The sequence below is a fragment of the Scardinius erythrophthalmus genome (assembly GCF_964197995.2).
Source record: "Scardinius erythrophthalmus genome assembly, chromosome: 20".
Taxonomy (NCBI): Eukaryota; Metazoa; Chordata; class Actinopteri; order Cypriniformes; family Leuciscidae; genus Scardinius; species Scardinius erythrophthalmus.
In genome coordinates this window covers 3115317-3137537 of record NC_138240.1, presented here as the reverse complement: position 1 = coordinate 3137537, position 22221 = coordinate 3115317, and the positions used below count along the sequence as shown (strand labels likewise).

General features: G+C 38.3%; 1 protein-coding gene across 13 annotated transcripts in view; it reads left to right on the top strand.

Moving 5' to 3' along the window:
• Nucleotides 1-17868, top strand: part of mtmr3 (myotubularin related protein 3) — a 34948-nt gene extending 17080 nt beyond the window's left edge. For 2 of the 13 annotated variants that reach the window (XM_081349775.1, XM_081349774.1), the window contains 15 exons: nt 508-674; nt 848-944; nt 1145-1258; nt 1599-1801; nt 2084-2215; nt 2299-2410; nt 4616-4811; nt 6895-7080; nt 7179-7349; nt 9397-9542; nt 10157-11525; nt 11631-11741; nt 13162-13250; nt 14700-14753; nt 15884-17868. In XM_081349775.1, the coding sequence (XP_081205901.1) occupies nt 508-674; nt 848-944; nt 1145-1258; nt 1599-1801; nt 2084-2215; nt 2299-2410; nt 4616-4811; nt 6895-7080; nt 7179-7349; nt 9397-9542; nt 10157-11525; nt 11631-11741; nt 13162-13250; nt 14700-14753; nt 15884-16055 (3319 nt within the window). In that variant the 3' untranslated portion in view covers nt 16056-17868. Of the gene's footprint in view, nt 1-507; nt 675-847; nt 945-1144; nt 1259-1598; nt 1802-2083; nt 2216-2298; nt 2411-4615; nt 4812-6894; nt 7081-7178; nt 7350-9396; nt 9543-10156; nt 11526-11630; nt 11742-12430; nt 12481-13149; nt 13251-14083; nt 14111-14699; nt 14754-15883 lie in introns of all 13 variants that reach the window. The other 11 variants (XM_081349777.1, XM_081349776.1, XM_081349780.1 and 8 more) reach the window with 9 other exon arrangements.
• Nucleotides 17869-22221: the final 4353 nt, after the last annotated feature.

Here is a 22221-nt window from a genome sequence, read left to right as displayed (position 1 = left end):
TCATGTATAGATATTAAACAGCTTTACAAACATAACAATAATTCATATGATCACAGAAATACCGGTATAAAAGTTTATATTTCAGATATAAAACTGATGTCTGTGGTAGCGATCAAAATAATCTAATCACATTTTGAAAGTAACTTAAAAGTAAAAAGTAGGTGGTGACAAGTGGCTGTTAAAAAACTAAATGTCATTGAATCATTCATTCAAGAGATGTGTTCAAAAACGCTGAGAACCTCTAGTAAATTACATGTTATTTTGTTTAGCTGTATATTTAGAATCATGGGAGAATCATGATCTATTTAATCTCATTTTCTATGAAAACGTATCATTGTTAGTGTTATTTTTAAGCAGAATGTCTTGAATGACTATTATTGTGACTATTGAAAAGCAATAACCAGTTTGTGCAGTAATCCAGGTCAGCCCAGTCTGTCTCTCTGGCTCTCTTTGATTTCGTTTCCCTGTGTCCCTCTGATGCAGCAGATCTAATGTGTGTTTTGACAGGTGTCAGTTTTCAACATTTGAGCAGTGTCAGGAGTGGCTGAAAAGGCTGAGCGCGGTGGTCCGTCCACCCTCCCGGATAGAGGAGCTGTTTTCTTTCGCCTTCCACGCGTGGTGCGTGGATCTGTACACAGGAGAGAAGGAGCAGCATGGAGATCTGTGTAGGCCAGGTACTATTTAACCTGTGTGCTTAGACGTCTCACAAATAGTTTTATCTATGCATTTTATTTTAACACTTAAAAGATATAAATAAAAAGAACCTCACTAAATTTGTTCAGTCCTGCAACTAATCCATCAATCGAACATCCTTCAGAATTCATCTCAACTTGCCTCTATCTTTCAGGTGATCATGTGACGTCACGCTTCCATAACGAGGTGGAGCGGATGGGCTTCGACACTCAGAACGCCTGGAGAGTATCTGAGATCAACAACAAGTACAAGTGAGTGTTTCTCTCTCAAACTCATAACACTCTGAGTTTAAGAACATCTAAGCAGTCCTGGACACTCAACCCCGTCCTGCTGCGCTCAGTGGGTCTGTTCAGGGGCCGCGCACAAGATTAGATGACCTTAGACAGGCATCAGTCAGTCTGATGCCCTGATCTGATCACAGTGCCCTCTACTTGCCCCCTGGCACTACCAGGTTGTGTTCCAGCTACCCTCAAATGCTGCTGGTGCCAGCCTGGATTACTGATAAGGAGCTGGAGAATGTGGCGGCCTTCCGCTCCTGGAAGAGGTTTCCGGCCGTGGTTTATAGGTCAGTCAGCCACATCTGTTCATAAGCATGGAGAATTAAAACTGCTCCAAAACCTAGTGACAATTTTGGTAACACTTTATTTTACAGTGGCCTTGTTACACATTACATGTAGTTAATATAGTAATAACTATACATTGTGCATGATTACATGCAACTAACCCTAACCCTATAGTAAGTACATGTAGTTAATTAATATTACTCAGTACTTTAATGCATAATTACACTATAACAATGACACCTTAAATAAACTATTTTTAATATTTTTAGTTTTGGTTAACAATGACTGCACAGCCTAGAACCTTCAGGTTAATAGTCCAGGTCTTTCACCTCTCGTTCCCAGGCACCAGAGCACAGGGGCAGTGATCGCTCGCTGTGGTCAGCCTGAGGTCAGCTGGTGGGGCTGGAGGAATGCAGATGATGAGCACCTGGTGCAGTCCATCGCCAGAGCCTGTGCCGTGGACAGCAGCACTTGTAAAGGCGTCTCCAATGGCTCCTTCTCCCGCGAGTACACTAACGGAGCTGACCTCTCTGATGTGGACTTCGGTCAGAACTGAATTCTGTTCTTATTTAAGCCATAGACACTTAGAAAGGAACATGGCCTAATTCAAATTATAAAGCAGATGGTTTTAGTTGTCAAATCTGATAAAGGGTGATCATGGCAACATAAAATATGCTGCTGCTCACCAATTGGAATTAAGTATTCCAGAGGAATTTCCTATGAACTAACATCTTAAATTTCCTTTTCCGTACATTGATTATTGTGTGACTTATGCCTGTATAATGTCTATGCATACATGTTTATCTTCTGCTTGTCTCTTTCTATAGACTCGTCCATGACTAACAGCTCAGAGGTGGAGACACTGGCCATCCAACCTCGAAAGCTTCTGATCCTGGACGCCAGGTCATACGCTGCTGCCGTAGCCAACAGAGCCAAAGGTGGAGGGTGTGAATGCCCAGGTACTGTCTCATAGATGCTCTTTTAACAATCACAATAAAACGAGACACCCCCCTCATTAATGGCGTGTTGCTCTCCCCTGTAGAGTACTACCCTAACTGTGAGGTGGTGTTCATGGGTATGGCCAACATCCATTCCATCCGCAAGAGTTTCCAGTCTCTGCGCTTCCTCTGCACCCAAATGCCCGATCCAGCCAAGTAAGTCTTCCAGGGAACATCTGCTGCGGTTGCAGTGTGTCCCTTTGTTTATTTATATATTTCGACCTTTTAGGGATATGACGTTTTTTTCTTTAATACTTCAGTATTGTCAACCTGTTCAAATTAATTAAAATCTAAAGCCTACTAAAAATGACCCTCTTAATCTTTGTCTGGAGGAAAAACGTAATGATATTCAAAATAGTGGTATTGATTTTTTTTAACATATAAACCTTTCAAGACAGACCTACTATGAGTGTGAGGTTTTATGACATAAGTTTATCATTATTTGTGTCCATTGTGACCTCATAAACTTGTAACTCCTGCCAGTTATCTTCCTAGAATTATCTAAAATAGGATTAACTAATAATGTATTCAACATGTGTTGTTATTGTAAACAAAAAAAAACTAAACTAATGAAATACTGAAATGGAGCAGAAAAAGATGAAAAATGTACACATTGCACTTAAAATGAAAATTAGAAATGTTGCCTTGACAACTAACTGAAATAAGTTGAAGTACTAAAATTACTAAAGCTAAAATATTTATTTAAAAAAACGAATGAAAACAATAACATAACAAAATCGCTAAATCTTAAACTAAATTTGAAACTGAAAATATAAAAATAAAAGCTAATTCAAAATATGAATAAATACTATAGTAGTTTATAACTAAAATTACACTGGTCAACAAAATGCTTCTTTGCTTTGAATCCAATGTTCTATTTAAGCTAATTGGTTTGTTACAAATGCAGAAGTGCTTTAGTTTCTTCATTCTTCTCTTCCCGTCTATTGTTATTTCCCTGGCATCATTTCTGCCTGTGATTTCCAGCGCTGGCTCGTGTTTGCTTCCTTTCCATACGCGCCTTTTCCACGTATCCATTTGTTGTAAAGTCAACAGCGAGTCTTCCAAGTGACTCTTTTTCTGTTTCTGTCATTCTCTCTCTTTCTCTTTTTAGTCAGTATGATAAACTCTGACCAAGAGCTGTGTTTCTAGGCAACAGACATGAATTGTTGAGAGGGGAAAAAATCCAATTCCCTGCTCTGATTATTCTGATTGTAAATGTCTCTGCATGAGGTAGTAATGTTCATACAAAGGTGATTTCCTTTTAAACGTGATTTTGATTCATGTTCCTCGTGGGAACGATTATTTCGAATGTCTCCTCCGGTTACCTGCACTCTGTGTTTCCTTGACTAATGTCAGTTTGCTTTGGCTGCGTTTGAGCATGTTGAAAAACTTTTATAATGATTATTGATTCCCACACTTGTCAAACCACTTTTTTTTAGTCATTCTCAGTTTTCCATTAAGATTTAAGCACTGTTTTCCTGATGTGCATAAAGCGGTTTATACTTCTTTGGTGAATAGAAATAGAACAGCATTTATTTGAAATATAAATATTTTGTAATATTATGTCTTTACTCTTTTGTTCAATTTAATGCATCCTTGATAAATAAAAGTATTAATTTCTCTATAAAAAAAAACTCTACAGCATGCAAATACTGAATTGAATTCTCTTTCACATCTTCTTGCACTTGAATTGACAAATTCACACAAAATGTCAAAATGCCCATCTTGGAGAGTATTTTAAATTTGATTACTTAATTCAATTTATGTACCTGAAGACTACAGTTAGACCTCCCTGGAAAACCTGGAAAGCACTGTTTATTTGTGCTATTGCTCATAATTTGATTATTTGTTCTAATTTTATTTACTGACTGTTTACTTGGTTTTAATAATACTGGAAATGTATATAGTTCATCAAGAATCTGAAAATTGGTTGTCATAACCCTATTTATTAAGGTTGCATTGTTCAAACTTCAAACAGTGAAAATTTTGGCAGGGCAAGTAAAAATCTGAACTGAATTCCTTAACATTGAGCCCTGTAGTGTATATGTCATCACTTATTAAGTATTCAGCAACTTAATATATGAAAATATGCCACCTATGTTATACACAGATGTTTGTCAGCCATATTGCATTGCATGTTGTGTCAAATTACAAGTCTTAAAGTAAAAGAAAGGAAAACTGCTTTTTTTTAATTCAAAATATTATTAAACTTTTTCGTGCAAGAAACCTTGTATACTATAACCTTATATAGGTAAACGGTACTGATCTTCTTTTTTTTTTCTTCTTCACTTGAACACATTTCAGCACCCTAATCTTTAGATGTGTAGAAGTGTGTAATGGTGAGTTTTGTTGTGTTTTTAGCTGGCTGTCTGCTCTGGAGAGCACAAAGTGGCTGCAGCATCTGTCCCTCCTGCTCAAGGCGTCTCTGCTCGTAGTGAACGCCGTGGACCGCGACCACAGGCCCGTAATGGTGCACTGCTCAGACGGCTGGGATCGCACCCCTCAGATAGCGGCGCTGGCCAAACTCCTGCTGGACCCGTACTACCGCACCATTGAGGTGAGCTCTGCTGTAATGAACTAGCCTGGATGCCAGCCGAACTAAGCCCCGCCCACAACATTTGAGGTCGGGAAGTTCAGTCTGGACTTGATCCGTTGTGGAGCAACTATGCTCGAACCAGAGCTGTTTGGACCAATCAAATTGTCAGGGAGGGCTTTATACGATAATGGACAGATGATCAACAGTAACGTAATCATCCACGTCACCAAAGAGCGATTGGGTTGCGATAAGTTCTGTTGACAACTATGCGTCGCTCAACATGCGTCACTTACTCCTCTGCTCTGATTGGTTGTAGGTCTATCCAATTGAGTGCAGAGGCATTTTCTTTCCTGGTTTGGCTGAAACACGAGTATGACGATATGTCAGGCTTGTAATGAACAAAAACAGAGAAGAACATTAAAACTCTCTGAATTATTACAAAAGGAATTTGTAAGATAGATCACATGCTGGAAAAATCCACAAGGGCTTATTTTAAATCCTGTGGTTTGAAATGCTCACAAGGACATGTTTACATTGACAATGGCTTAGAGGAAATATAAAAATATTTGTAATGTTTCCTGAGCTTGAAGCCTGTGATTAACATAGAGTCACGGATGAAACAATGGAGAGTCGTTCTTATGCTGTAGTAAATCCCTGGGTTTTTGTGATTTCAGGTCATCAGAATTCACGTTGTACTGACTCTTTGAGGGTTAGAGTGGTGCTGCTGCACTTTATCAAGCCACATTTGATTTTTTTTTCCCAAATAATCGAGAATAGCAAGCTGTCAAGATATGGCAAGAGTAAATGGAAAACTTGATAGAAAACTAAAGTCCATGGATCTAGTTGTGGATCTGGATCTCGGGAGGTGCATGAGTCATCTTAAGCACTGGAGGAGGCATAACTGTATTTTAAACAGTCATATCTAATTTTCTGATGTTGAATACATGTTGTGCTTTGAAGGTGTTTGAAAAAAAAGACCAGGGGATGGATTCACAAGAACCTTCTTAAGGAACAAGTAAAAAAAAATCTTAATTTACTGTAAATTCTAAGTTTGTGAGAATGTTGAAATTCTTGAAATTGCAACAATTCTCATGAACTCATGAAATTCTCAAGAAGTTCTCATTTCTTAAGAAGAAAATGACGGGCGTTGGTGCTATTTGATTGAAAGGTGGGTATTGCCTAAGACTCATTGAATAAAAAACTCCTCAAAGCCTGTATTTTTGTTGCGACTGGCTTGATATGAGTATCACTCTGTGTGGTGTGTTTAATACGCCACGTCAAGTTAAAATAGCTATTTTTAAATGGCCTGTCTCAAGGTGTAGTGGTCTTTCCCATTCATCTGCACTCACGTCTTTCTCGCAATTTATCTAGAGTAAATGCGTCATGCATGTGCTGCGTCGCTAGTTCTAGCTTGAGTGAACACATCATATATATCACTTTAGTGATCACTCTTTTCATGATTGATCGTGTCACTTCAGAGTATTCATCCACATTCTTGCGACTAGTAATATGTATTATATGTAGCTAGTTATTTAGTAATTTGATTACTTTTATTGATCTCCTCATTTGTAAGTCAATTTGGGTAAAAGCACCTGCATGAAACATTCTTTCATTATTTGAAACAACCCAATAAATTCATTAAACATCTTACCTTTGGGTATTAAAGACAGGTTGGTGGTCATCCTAACTTTAAGAAGTTATTTCCATATTTTTAAGAACATTCTTTTCAGGAATATGAATACTTCTTTAGAAACGTTTTTGGGAATACAAAATATTCGGTAACACTTTATTTTACAGTGTCCTTGTTACATGTACTTACCATAGTAATAACAGTAAATTATGCATAATTACATGCAACTAACCCTCAACCAAACCCTAATCCTACCCTAACCCTATAGTAAGTACATGTAGTTGCTTTATTTTTACACCTTAAAATAAAGTGTAACCCAATATTCTTATCTTTTCTCTTAAGTTAGAAAATAAAGCAGTTAAGAAGAATTTTATTCTTAAGAATGTTTTGTGAATCCGGTCCCAGAATGCTCATATTTGGACTCTTCATTGTGAAAGCTGTTGATATCATATAAACTCTCCGCTCCACTTTCAGGGTTTTCAGGTGCTGGTTGAGACCGAGTGGTTGGACTTCGGTCACAAGTTCGCAGACCGATGTGGTCACGGAGAGAACGCGGAAGACTTAAACGAGAGATGTCCTGTCTTCCTGCAGTGGCTAGACTGTGTGCACCAGCTCCAAAGACAATTCCCATGTTCCTTTGAGTTCAACGAAGCCTTTCTGGTAGGTCACAGTTCCTGCAAACCTTTATGTTTCTTGTTGTACTTCGATTTAACTATTTGTTGAACTAGCTCTGAATTCTTTCGGCTTTGTGTGTTCAGGTGAAGCTTGTGCAGCACACATACTCGTGTCTGTTCGGGACGTTCCTGTGTAACAGCGGGAAGGAGAGGGAAGACAGACACATCCAGGAAAGAACCTGCTCAGTGTGGTCTCTCCTCAGAGCTGCCAACCGCTCCTTCGGAAACATGCTGTACTCCTCTCATTCAGAAACCGTACGTCACCTCTTCTTCTCTCTTTTACTCATCACTCTTTTATGAACATTTGCTCATCTCTTGTGTAGTGGTCGACTGATACGAGGTTTTCAATAGCTTATGACAAAATCTAAAGAGCGGATATAATAGATTTTGTTTTTAAATAGTCTTGCGTAACTTTCAGAAGTTTGGTGTCACTAAGATTTGTTTTAATGTTTTTCGAAAGAAGTCTCTTCTGCTCACCAAGGCTGCATTTATTTGATCACATAAAATACAGTAAAAGCAGTAATATTGTAAATATGTTATTACAGTATAATGTAACTGTTTTCTATTTGAATATATTTTAAAATGTAATTTATGTGATGCAAAGCTAAATTTCTCTTCAGTCACATGATACTTCATAAATCATTCTAATATGCAGCTGCTTACTGTTTACAATGTTAAACAGTAATACATTTAGTTTTTCTATTTTAATATGTAATATTTTTATGTAAACAAAATAGAAATCTTTTGTGACATTATAAATGTCTGTAATTCTTTTGATCAGTAGTGTATAATATAATTAGAAAAGTTGAAGAAATGCTGAAATGTTAAACATTTATTGTATACAATTTTTATTTAATAAAGGAAATGTTTGCTCTGAAATTCAGACTTCTTGAGTACAAATATAATTAATAATATGAAAACAAAAATCTGCCCATTATTTGGCATGGCCCATATTTCAGCCCATTGCTAGTCATGTCTGTACTCCACTGATTCTATTCATAGCAAGGTTTTCTTTTCTTTTTTCTTTTTCTTCCTAACACCTTTACCTAATAATTCATACTGTTTTGTAAAGTGAGTACACATGAAGGGAGGCGTTTACTGGCTTCAGAACGAATGCTTGCATTCCTCTCCAGTACTCAAGAGACCCGGCGCTGTCGTTTCCTTTCATTTCCTGTTTCTTAGGAATAGTTCACACTGCCCCAACAAAAACAGTGTCCTGACTTTTTAGTAGATTTTTTTGTTGGTAAAAAAAAGGATTTCTATTTACTATTCATTAATTGGTATTTCACTTTTAAGCATTTAACATTTCAAGTACTTCAAATTACACTAAATAAAAATTAGAAATATTTTTTTTGTCACTGATCATTTTATTTCAGTTAATGTAATTTTTTTTTAAATTGATTTTGTTTTAGTTAACAATAACAACACTGTTCGTGGGTCAATGTGATGATGACAACCAATTTTTATGTAAATAGCCTTTTACAACAATTTTAGTTTTTGTACCTCAAACTTTCAGTTTCAGTGGTATATTGATTTACACTTGATAAAAAATGCTTTCTTGGGTGCCTTTTCTCTTTTATTTCTGCTTGGATTGGATCAATTGAACTAAAAACATCAGGTGAATTTCACTTGGGTCATAGTACATAACGAAATTCAAATAAAGAAACAATTATTTTTAGAAAAATATTGTTTTCTTTTCTTTTGATTTTTTTTTTGGGGGCGTGAAATATGACCTAGATATTTCTATGTGAGATTCACCCATTTTAAAATTCTGTCAGGACCACTATCGTCAAAGATGATTAACAATTAGCATACAGTTTGGATTGGTGGTGTGGTTACGTTCTGGGCAAGATTTCCCTGCCCATCCATGTAGCCTGTACCAATAAAAATGAATAAAAAGAATGTTTTATAAATGAAACATAAATAAAAAATATATTTATAAATAAAAAATAAAAAGCCTGTACCAATAAAAAGAACATTAATGATGTCTGCATGACAATAATTTAATGTGACAACATAAAGCAAAGTAAATGACAGTCTGATTTGAAGATGAATATCAGAATTCCTGACTGTGGACAAAAGGAGGAGCTGGGGATGGAGGAGGGTAATAAGCTTCTGAGCAATGCGATAAAGCTGCTGATAATACTGAATGGACCGTATATATAGGGACGCTGTGATAGGCGTCATATTCCTATAGGTAGACGTGGATCAGCTGATGTGAGCATGACCTGCCAGAACTAATGCTGAGCTTGATCATAACATCAAGCATACATTTTTATGATATCTCTTCTGTTTCTTTTAGGTGCTTCATCCTGTGTGTCACGTACGCAATCTCTTGTTATGGACAGCAGTTTACCTACCCAGCTCTTCACCCACAACCCCTTCAGATGACTCCTGTGCCCCATACCTCGCACCTGGTGCCAACCCTGAGGACCAGCCCCTGGGCAGGTAATTGGTTAATGTTAACTGATAGCAAAATGCTTTACACTCTGAAATACTTTGTATTACAGAAATAAAATGAAATCAAATTTATTTCTACAGCTAATCATGATGTTAATGTTTATAATATCTTTAAGCTTTATAGTTGCATTTAGCAGATTAGAGCTGGGTGATAATATAAATATACATTTTGCAATGATACAAGCAATCAAGCAGTTGAGATTTGCTATATAGTATACATCACCTTATGTGAGTGTACGGTACTATGCAGATAAAGTCGGATATAATATATATATATCCAAACTTAATATATAGATAGCCGTGCGCCAATACAGTTTACATTTTTGCAACGATATAAACAATCATGCAGCCGAGATTTGCTATATAGTGCATAATGCTTTACATGAATATACTGGATGCGGAAAAGTGGGATGTACTATATATACAACTTTGAATATATTGCTGGGCTATAATAGTTTACATTTTTCAGCGATATAACAATCAAGCAGTTTTCTGCTATATAGTACATACAGTATAGTAAGGTTGGATATACTTATTTTAGTACATGTAAATGGTGTTTCATGTTGACTTGAGCTTGATTTTGTTTTGTTTTGTGCCCACAGGCGTCCTAAAACCCGGTCGTTTGAAAACTTGCCTAGCGCTTGTGAAGTTGGAAACCCTCTGACCTCCAATCGACGTTCCAGCGACCCCAGTTTGAATGAGAAATGGCAGGACCATCGCAGATCTCTGGAGCTCAACATTGGGACAGGGACTGAAGGTGCTGCATCTCCAGATCCAGACGAGAGGGTCAACGGACAGACCGTGGTGGGGATTATGGGAACATTGCCCAGTGGGGGAACTGAGAATGGGGAGGGGCCTGAGGATGTCAGATTGCCAATGATGGAGGGGGTTGATGAGGCAGAGCTGACAGTGGGTGTGGCTATGGGCCAAATGGAGAACATTCTCCAGGAAGCTACAAAAGACGAGTCTGCATCAGATAGCCGCAGAGACGCAAAGACAGACCACGCTAAGAGTGATGATATCATCAAGAGTGATGATATTGCACATTCAGAAGAAAGTAACAGTGGTATTGAGGATGCTCAGGAGAGCAAAGCTAAAAGCCTTGGAAATGGAAATGTCAATGGCCATTGTTCAGAAGAGGGTAATTCTGAAGCGTCGTCTTCTGCTCTCAGCCAGGATACCTCGGGAAGCCAAGACTCGGAGGAAGTAACCCTCGAGAAATGCATGATACAAGAACACAACCCTTCTTGTAGCACGGCTAATTTCCCTCCCAATGGCCTCAGGACTCTGAGTAACGGCCATGGAGTCGAGAAACCACCAGGACGAGACGTCATTGAGCAACGTCTTTCTCTTTTAGAGAGCTCCACAGAAACGCTCACGGAGGACTTGGGCGTTTTGCAGGAGAGTCTGGCACCCTTAATTATTCCGCCTCCTCTCAAAGCCCTCGCTGAATCGTCGTGCCTCAAACAGGGTCTCCGCACAGCAGCCAACCCGCAAGGCGCTCCCAGGACTTTAAACAACACCCCTAAACGGCCGTCTCTCAGTGCCTTTCCGCCCTCCACTGACCTCCTCCACTCTGTGTGTAACGGAGACTCCCCCGACCCTGAGCCCTCCACGCCACGCACAAACGGGGAACGGGCCACGCTTAGCCGACAGGTGTCACTCGCTAGCTGTGGCTCGCTGACCCTCCACGCACGGGGCGCCTGCTCCCACCATCGCTGCCTGCACTTAGGGTTTCTGGGCCGGCCGAGCTTCAGCCCCCCAGAGCCCCCTTCAGTCCGAAACCATCTCGACGATGACGGGTTGACCCTGCACACGGACGCCGTGCAGCAAAGGCTGCGGCAGATCGAAGCGGGTCACCAGCTGGAGGTGGACGCTCTGAAGAGGCAGGTACAGGAGCTCTGGAGCCGTCTGGAGAGCCATCAGGCTGCTGGGATGCTGCGACTCAACGGAGACATAGGAGATGAAGTGGTGAGCCGTGCACACTAGTGTTTAATTCCCCTCGCATGGTTTGGGTTTGTGTTTTTCAGCTAGGTTTATCTTAACAGACGTTTTTTTCCCCATCTCTCTTGTCAGACCTCAATCACAGACTCCGACTTCAACCTGGAGCACAACTGTCTGTCCCGCTGCAGCACTGAACTCTTTTCTGAGGCCAGCTGGGAACAGGTGGACAAGCAGGACACTGAGGTACAGAATTAAACTAGTTTGACTGTGTTTATTTTAAAGGTAGGGTAGGCAATTTCAGAGAGGCTAGCAATAGCAAGCTAGCGTTGAAAGCATACGATCCCACCCTCCCTTCAGTACGCTCTCCAAAGCTACGCCTCCTCCAAAACACATGAATGAGCACAGCCAGAGCAGAGTCTGCAAAGTGTTACACGTTAAATTACCATAACAATAACGATAATAAACTTGCAAAGCTCTGACTTGCATCACCTGACTGCTGCAGATTCATTTCGCCATTGATAGTATTGCCATAGAAATCCGAATCCAAAGATGTGATCAGCTCCGAGTAGAACGTCACGGGCTGCCATCTCGTAATTACAGTTACGACATGGCGTGAACTCAACATAAGCTCGTTGCATAGCCGCGCTGATGACGTGTGAGATGCGCGGAAGTATGCAAATACATAGGTTGACAGGCAGGTAGGACATCGTATCATTGCATTAGAACCCAATGCAAAGATTGGACTAACATTTTTTGGTCCTGAGACCTGAGAAAATATATGTACATGTTTTAATATGTAGACAAATTCCACAACTGATTGCTATCAGGATGTGAAGAGAGTTTCAACCAGTATAACAAAAAAGTGTTTATGAAAAACATTGCCTACCCTACCTTTAATCTTTGTTTTGTTTATATGACTGTTATTGTACTAGAAAGACTTTGGATTTGTTGCACCGGTGTATGGAGAAAGAATATAAGGTCGGTAAGTTTTTTCAATGTTTTCGAAAGTAGTCTCTTCTGCTCACCAAGGCTTCATTAATTTTTATCAAAAATACAGTAAAAATAGTCATTTTGTGAAATATTATTAGTTTAAAATAACTGCATATATTTCAATGTTTCAAAATGTAATTTATATCCTGTGATCAAAGCTGAATTTTCAGCATCATTGCTCCAGTCTTCAGTGTCACATGATCCTTCATTCAATATGCCGAATTGCTGCTCAAAAAACATTGATTATTATCAATATAATTTTCAGGATTAATAAGAACAGCATTTATTTGAATTAATAATCTCTTGTAACATTATACCGTCTTTACTGTCACTTTTGATCAATTTAATGCTTCCTTGCTGAATTAAAAAAAGCTTACTGACTCCAAACTTTTGAACAGTAGTGTATATAAACAATTATTTGAGAGTTTAGAATTTATGTTAATAATATTTCTGCTGACTTTAAGGAAATTATGACATTAAATGTGTCCCAATTTACTTATTAAAAACTGATTCCTCATTGCATGTTAGTCTAAAGAAATTTAGATTTTCATCAAAATATTTTGAAAATACATCACATTACTTGTGTAATGCATTGTGAATGCCATTTTATGCAATTTTTTAAGTCGTTATTAGCCAGTTGGTCCCTTTATTTAGAGCTCAGTATTTGTTGCAGGTGACCCGGTGGTACCCGGACCATCTGGCTGCTCAGTGCTACGGCTGTGAGAGAGGATTCTGGCTGGCCACTAGAAAGCACCACTGCAGGTTCGACAACATCACACAAAGAACACATCTCTACAGCCTTCTTTCTGTTACTATTTCTTTCTGGCTCTTGTACCATGTACATGTACCTTTTTTTAGGGTCAGATGCATTAGTGTTGACTCACTTTCTTCTTGACGTCTCTGGAAAACCTTGTTTTTTTTTTTTCCTCTCTAAAATTCCAATGGTCGTCCAGTAAACAGAAATGTTTCATGACTCCTAACTCATTACAGCAGCACTTGTAAACACAGCAGATTAAACAAGCTACCCAACTGTGAGGACTCTTACAAACTGCCCCGATGAGTAAACGGCAATATGGTTTCCTATTGAAATTGTGCAAATATCAAGCATAGTTTCAGTTTTTAGCACCAGAAAGCTCCTTCTGAACGCCTACTGTCTACATAGGCAGCATTCTGACTGAAATGGAAGCTCATAACAAGTGATTGATTTGAAATGCTAAATAGTGAAGTGCATGATAGATTGCAAAAGATCATAAACTTAATAAACAAATATACAAATACTTCAATTTATAGTAGTAGAGTTCCAACTAATTAAAATGGACTATCACCAAATATTTGAGTACATTGTTATTTTCAGCAATGCATGAAATATTATTTGCAGTCTCTTATATTTCTTTCAACTCCATCTGCCATTTTGAAAGATTTTTGCCACAATGCATTCTGGGATTCTGTTAAAGTATCCTTAGATTTGGCCTAAAAACAAAGGTACAGCCTTAATTGTGTCAGGCCAGTGATGCCTACAAATGCTTTCTAGTTAGAAATCTCACTAGGTTTTACACTACTAGGATTTGAAGTTCATTTCTCCTCCTGTACCACAGAGGCAAGGAGCGTATGGAAGAGGTTTGGTGAGAATTGCCCTCTCTCTCTGTCATTCTCAGGCTCGTATGTCCTGTTAACCCTGCATCGCTTCAGAGTGACCTAACCCTCTCCTCCTCCATCTCTTCATAGGGTTGAAGTGGGCCGTCTCTGTTATGGTTTAGGGGAAATTGTACCGTAGTAATTACACAGGATCCAGAGAGCCAGTCTAAGAGAGAACAGAGGGGTTTTGCCTTTTCATTTTCATGTCTTCTATTCATTCACTAATGTTCAGAGTGTAGTCAGTAAGGTTTTTATATATATATATATAAAGAAATGCATAAAATTAATCAGTAAAGACATCTATAATAGGAAAAAAATGTAAAAGCCTCTTTTGAACTTTATTAATCAAAGACTCCTGAGCAACAGAATTCTAGTTCTTCAGCATCAAATCATCATATTAGAATAATTTCTGAAGGATCATGTGACTAAAGGCTTGAGTAATGATGCTGAAAATTCAGCTTTGATCACTGGAATAAATTACATTTTAAAAATATATGCACACAGGAAACAGTTATTTTTAAATTGTAACAATATTTCACAAAATTACTGTTTTTGCTTTATCTGTTTTTGCTTTAGATCAAATAAATGCAGCCTTGGTGAGCAGAAGACACTTCTTTCAAGACCAGTAGTGTAAATAAATCTAATCTTTTAAATAAAATGCTGTAAAAGTGTCAAATATGGACACTTGAAATCCCTTTCTAAGGTTTTCCTGCACCAAATCCAGCCATAATTCAGTTTTTCTATAACCATTTTCCACCCTCACTGTTTTTTTAGACCTATAATATATTTCCATATTTGAAAAATGATTTGTTTAGTCTTTTTGCATGTAAATTGAGTTAACACTGCAACTGCACAGGCTTTGGCATGTAAATGAGGTCACATGTTAATGTGCTTGTGCTCCTGGTGCCAGTACCATGATGATTTGTGAATATACCTGCAGTATTTCTATAGACTACGTCAAACTCACTTCATAAGAGCCAGAAAGTCCTGTTTTCAGTGATAAGGCTCAGGGAAACTGGAAGTCATGGAGATTCATGGATGGAAATTGTGATTGATTTTATGTAAAGCCTCTCCTTGTGTGTTCTCTCTGCCCATGCAGCTGTGCATGTGTGTTTGAGTATGATGGTAATACATGAAGGGCTGCATGATTCTGTATAACACACAGTGTGTGGCGCTGATGATGCACCTCTTCTCACTCCTTTGTGATTACAGTAATTAGATGTTTTCTTGCAGTAAGTCTGCATGTGTCTGGGCTTCATTTCGTCCAGACCTGAAGAAACCCCTCCCACCATTAACACTTTAACACTGTCGTTTCCTGTTCAGGACGTGATCGGGAACTTTTTAATATTTATATATTTTGTACAATGTTACTAGTAAAATGTGTTTAAATTATGGCTATCGCTATGTATTTATTTGAGGAGCTTTCTTAGTGATCAGATTTTATCTAAATAATATCAATAAGAATAATTCTTATTTTTATTATATTTCAAAAATGTAGTGCATTCAGTTTGAAAGCATTCATATCCTCATTATTGTTATTTTAAATTATAGTGCTTTTTCTGTAGGTTTAATTGTTTTAAATGTAGTGCATTCAGTTCTAATGCTACAAAAAAAAACGTCTTATATATTCTAGGTAGCTTAAATTCTAGAAGTGATTTAAAGGTACTAATTCGATTCTTTTTTTTTCTCTGACTCCCCACTCCTCCTCTGTCTCTCGCTCTCTCTCTCTCTACTTCCCCAACCTCTACCGCCCCCTGCAGGAATTGTGGGAATGTGTTCTGTGCCAGCTGTTGCGATCAGAAGATCCCGGTGCCAAGCCAGCAGTTGTTCGAGCCCAGTCGTGTGTGTAGGTCGTGTTTCAGCAACCTGCAGGTTCCCGCATCGGCTCTGGAGATGGAGCTGGACAAACCCATCACGGCCAGCTCCAACTGATCCCAGACCTGCACACGGACAACTGCCGAGGACCCACAGGACGAGAGGTAGAAGCTCCACAGACTGAAGTCGCTTCTTTCCCACCCGAAAGGGAATCATGTATATATGGAACGATGTGGAACGCACAGAGAGTCGTCCAGGGAGGAGAGGAGGCTTAGCACTTTCAGTTGGCGTTTGCAGAAGAGACTTATATTGCGGAGGCGGGTTACGATTGAGAGCTTGTCTTCGTTTGCGATGACACTTGTCCTGTACCTGCTGCACAGAGGGAAGGTTTTCACCAACCAGCGGACGGCGTGCGAGAGTAGGGTTTCCTCCCTCGTCATCTCACAAAGATCACAGGGTGAAAGGTGCTTCTGGGACGAGTCCGCAAGATCCTAGCTTTGTTTTTTGAGTTCTCATCTCGTCTTTCAACAATCTGCTTTTTTTTCCCTTTCTTTTTGAGGTTGCACAAGTGATTCTGGGTGCCACACAGCATTCAAACAGTCTAGGGTTTGAATGCACCAAATTTCCAGATTCTTGGTTAGTTACTCCAAAGTACGTTCTCAAATAGAAACCATTAACTTTCTCTCTAATGTTGACTGTATAGTGACAGGAAGTGATGTCAGCACGGGCCGCTAGAGGGCGCTCTTGTCTTTCTGATCTGCTGTGTGGACGCCGGCTGGTTTAGACACGTCTGCTTCTGAGACCTTCTCACTAATGCTTTATTTTTTTTTTTTTGTAACATACATGCGAGACAAATGAGATAATATATTAGAATGATATAAGAACGAGACTTATAGCTTTTAAGATGAGAAATTGTATAGAATTCTTGAGTAGTGGCTCACTAAATTAGTCACCAAATATAAGTTGTGTTGTTTTCCCCAGTTGTAGCCATTTGGGGCTTTTCTTTTAATGTATTTCTTATTTTTGTCCTCCCAGTGATGCTGAACAGTCGTATGTGGAGAGAGATGTATGTGATATGCTGCATTATTGCCCCAGATGTTTTTTTTTTGTTTTTTTTTATGCGCTCTCAACACTTATTTATTATCAAGTTTTTGTTTGAATTGTATGTTCAATCCTGACAATTGATACACCACAGGATAATCAGTGTTGATGGGTGTGAGCTGCCTTTGCACTGAAGATGAAGCCCCTTCCACACACACACATTTGAGAAATGACGCACAAATCACAATCAAAATCTCTTTAGCTTGCCTTTCCCAGTTTATCCACTTTTTTTTGGAGGTTAATTCTGACGTTTCCCTCAATCAGCCGATCTTTCAGCCAGAGTTCACCTGATAATACGTTTACTCACCCTCAGAATTCGGAGAATCTTCATGCGACTCTTTTCCATGTAATGACAGTTCATAGCGACTGCAAGTTTTATTGTATTGCTTTTGTCTTTTTTTGGGAGCTTGATGGATGTGATCACTATTATATGGAAAAGAGTTCAATGAAAAAGTTAAACTACAGCAAGCAAGGGAGTAAATAATGACAATTTGAATTGTTTGCGGTGAACTATAACCTTGACATTGGGCTCGCCAGCTGATGTTATAATGACCTGGAAGCTCCTGAGAGTTTAGGGCCGTGATGATGGGCGTTAATTCCTAAAGCTGATGACCTCTGCTCCTCTTGGTGGAAGTCGGTGCAAGAGTGCTTTCAGTGTCACCGGTGCGACAGCTTTTGCATTAACGCCAATCCATGAATGTGAATCACTTTTTTTTTTTTTTTTCCAGAAAGAGTAAATTCCATGGGTTTGTATTTTGCACATTGGTAATCATCAGAAATACACTGTTGCAGATTTCTGTAAGAATTAAACAAAGTGGAATTCCAACTGAACCGACTCCTGGACTCAATTCACTGATCCGACTGTGTTTACACTGCACCGTCACAAACGAAGATTCACAAACTGTTTTTCAGCCAAACCCCTTTTACCTAAAATGTTTACTTGAAGTCCGCCTGAGATTGTAAGTTAATATTTTAATAATGTAACAACTGGTCACATAGGCAGGTAAACAATTCAAATATTGAATCTTTTTAGTTTTTTTTTATTAAAATGTTATATCATTTTTATTGTTTTTTTTTAATTATTATAATTATACATTTAGCATTTGCTTTTCATGAACTTCCTCGCAAACACCCAGTTTGAGAAATCCTGATTTAGTCAATAACATCAGTGTACACTTCTGCTCATTTAACTCCACTATAATAAATCTTTCTCCATTAAAGTTGTTGATATAAAATCTTCTTGCTTAAAGTATTCCTTAGAGGCTTTAACATTAACTTTCAGTGAAAATGTATAAAACTAATAAACTAGAGCCTCGTTTACATTGACATTTAACTGCATATAATGCATTTAAACCACATTTATTTGATGTTTATTTACACAGACCACTTACCAAATCTTGGTTGTTTAATTAGAGACAGAAAAAGCTAATTATACATTATAAAAATAAACGAGCTTTTGTATCTGACCCATTAAACAGCCTCGATATGCTTTTTACAAATGGGGTTGTTCATACTATAGACCTTATGCGCCAGAGAAGCAAGTGCTCAGCCATCTTTAGAATTTAGTGTTTGATCTTGTGTTTTTGTGGTAGCTTCCATGGTATCACTGTCGAAGAATAATTAGCTGGTAAAGTGGATTTATTTATTGCTTATTTGAACAAATTATCATGAGCATTGTAACATTTGAAGTGGATGTCATGACAAATGTCAGTAGAACGGCAAGATTTTAGTTCATTTATAAATCTGTAAGATCTTCATGCTGTGGAATTGCAAACTGGAAGACAGAACACAACGAGCGGAGAGCTGAAAAGGGTCGGGGTTACATAAGGTTGAGAAAAATGAGACCAATAATAGGTTACAAAAGAGTTAATAAATGAAATGTGGTGCATGAATGGACCAGCAGTCAATAGATTGACATTCTGTAGCATTACATTACAGTGGTGATGAAGAGCGTTGTCTTGTTTAACTGCGTGTTTTTATATGAAATACTGTTGTACTGGCTGTATATGTTCTACATTTATATTACAAATGGTGCACATTTTTAAATAAAGTAGGCCTACTTTATATGCAATGCTGTTAGCTCAGAAATAACATGGCAACAATTAAAAGTGAAAACTTATGGTTTTGAAATGTAAATAATAATACATAATGATGCACCGCTTTCAAATCCCTCAATCCCAGCGGTTGGACTCGGATGATGAATAGTTAAAGGGGTGGTTGATTATTATGATTTCACTTTAACTTTAGTTAGTGTGTAATGTTGCTGTTTGAGGATAAACAAAATCTGCAAAGTTACAACGCTCAAAGTTCAAAGCAAAGGGAGATATTTGCTTTTAAAGAAATCGCTTTTTAAGGACTACAACAAACGGCTGGTAGGGACTTCATCACATTCCTTCCGGGTTAGTGACATCACCAACCCTAAAATTTACATAAACCCCGCCCCTGAACACGATTTATAGATTATCAAGACAGAATATGCTAATCAATGACTAGAAGATAACTACACATCAGCAACATAAATTCGTCAACTAACCATTCAGAAATGTTCAGTTGCTTCTACATGTTGTCACTTCTTCTTGAGTCTCTCCATCATTGACTCCGGTTCGAACTTAAAAGTCTGTAAATTTTTGACATGTTCAGTGCATGTCTGTGTGAGGTAAAAGGACACAAGCTGTTGAAGCTCCGCCCGCTGTGCCGGGAGTAGCAGCTCATTTGCATTTAAAGGAACAGACACAAAACAGTGCGTTTTTGCTCACCCTCAAAAAGTGACAACTTTAACATGCTATATAAAAATATCTGGGGTATTTTGAGCTAAAACTTCACATACACACTCTGGGGACATCAGAGACTTATTTTACATCGTATGAATAGGGCATTAAACCACCCCTTTAATGGATTGAAAAGCGCTTGCTTGTGAACACGTGATGTTCTGACAGACCCAAAAAATAAATAATAAATAAATGACTCAACGCTAAGAATACGGTATGGCTCATACTTTATTAGTGTTTAATATAGTGTCATTTCTTTATACAAAAAAGAAAGCTCAAGGTAAGCAGCCTTGTAGGTTGAAAAACATCGATTATCAATATTAAGGTAGTACATAACGGGACGCCCCAAGTCAGATTTATCATGCGTTTGATAGGATCACTCAGGCGTTTAGTTACAATTACCCGTGAACTCGAAAAGCCGCTAACTGAGCTTCATATCCCACGAGGAACGACAGGTCTTCTACAAACCCTACCGGACGTGATCACACAGCTCAACAGGACGACGTCCGTTAACGAGAAAGCAGCAGAAATTTCCAGAAGAGCCCCGTGGATTTGCTGCTGTGTGTCGACGAAAGCTTCGTTATTTCCAACAAAATACGATATAAGTTCACTTGAACATCACAAGGACACTTGTTGTAGCGAGAACATGACGTGTCTCCTTAAAAAGATTTACAAGCTCAAACTCTATTAGCATAAAAATATACAATGTGCAGTAGGTTCGATAATGTCAGTCAAATATATCTTAAAAAACCGGACAAACTAATTAAGAGCAGCCAAATTGACTGTTTACCACATTAGCATACAACATTAAGGGAAATAAAACCTTTTCTGTACTTTTCTGTAGGAAACCCATTTCAACTGTCTATACAAACAGTTTAATAGCATAAAAAATAGACTTCATTGCTTCATCAGTCAAGTTCCGTTTAGCTATAAAAATTTAAATCACCATATTTACAATGTGCTAATCATGTGGTTAAAGGAATATCCCGGGTTCAATATAGCTCTAAAGCATTTGTGGTTTGCTGATTACCACAGATCATAATTTTATCTAAACCAAAAATGGTGGTTACAAGATCAATGAAAGTAGCTAAATTTTTAATGCGAGCTAAAATTGCTCACTAAACTGGTCAGTGCAGTTATATATCCAATAAAATAACTTCAGTTATGATTATGTAAAACCAGTAAATGTGGAATACTAGAATGAGCCCGTTTACATGAAGAAAAAATAACACGTAGAGTGTCCCAGCCAATAAATGGAAGTTTTATTACTGTTTTATTATGTTTTCTGAAAGTCATGTATATTCAATAATTAAATATTAACTAATGTGGATACATTTACAGAACAGAAATATGAACATTGGAAAAAGCCAGATTCTTGTTTCATTCTGTTCACGTATTAGAGTTGAAGTTTTTCATAAATCAGAAACTACTGTTTTTTGTAATGTTTTCAGGAATAAAATGTTATACAAGTCATCAGGCAAATACTATATTAACATTTACCTTAAGTAAATAAATATGAATAAAACGTGAAAGTGCTGCAGATTTCTGGGGAAAAAAACACCACTTTTAGAGATATGTATTGTAATTGCTAATAGATAATGTCTACTAAACAGTTAAATGGGCAATTCCACGCAAAACTGTCACATCCATAACGCCAACTCAATAACATGGCATTGAGTTGGCGTTATGGATGTGACAGTTTTGCGTGGAATTGCCCAAATGTGTATTTTGGATGTTTACTTTCCTCAAGTCTGATAGAAGCAAGTTATAGAAGCAAAATAGCCCAAAATCTCAGCCAGTGCCTGAAGAAATCAATGGGTTTTGCCTGTAGTGTCTTGCCTTAAAGTCATATAGTCCTGTTTACTTCCACTGTAAATGTATTACTGTAACCACAATTTGTACTCCCCCCAAAAAAAGAATGGAAGAGAGTCTAAATGATTCTCTGTGGTGATGGCCATTATGCCACGAAATGCTATCATAGAGTTTTTCCACTGAACCCGAGATATTCCTTCAAGGTCTTCGCCCAAAAAACTGCAGTTCACAATGGACCTTCATGAATGGTTACAGCATGGACAGATTTTACAACATCAGCAGCACAATGTCCCAGACTCGAGTGAAACAACATGGCTCGGTTCACGGTTACAGGCATGAGATGATACAGTTCAGAGTTTTACGGAGCGCCTGTTAAATCCACGCTGGAAGTGGACGATGGCTCTTACGTCATCCCTCCGGGACGTTCTCAGACTGAAGACTGGTCCCAAACCTACACCACCACCAGGATAAAGAGGTCACTTCAACACTTCCCTGTCTGACGCAGAAACATCATTACTGCTGCAAAGGATGCTGATTTTCCCAGAGACTGGGCATTAACTGTGCACCCTGTTTGAGGCCATAACTAGAAGGAATTTAACTAA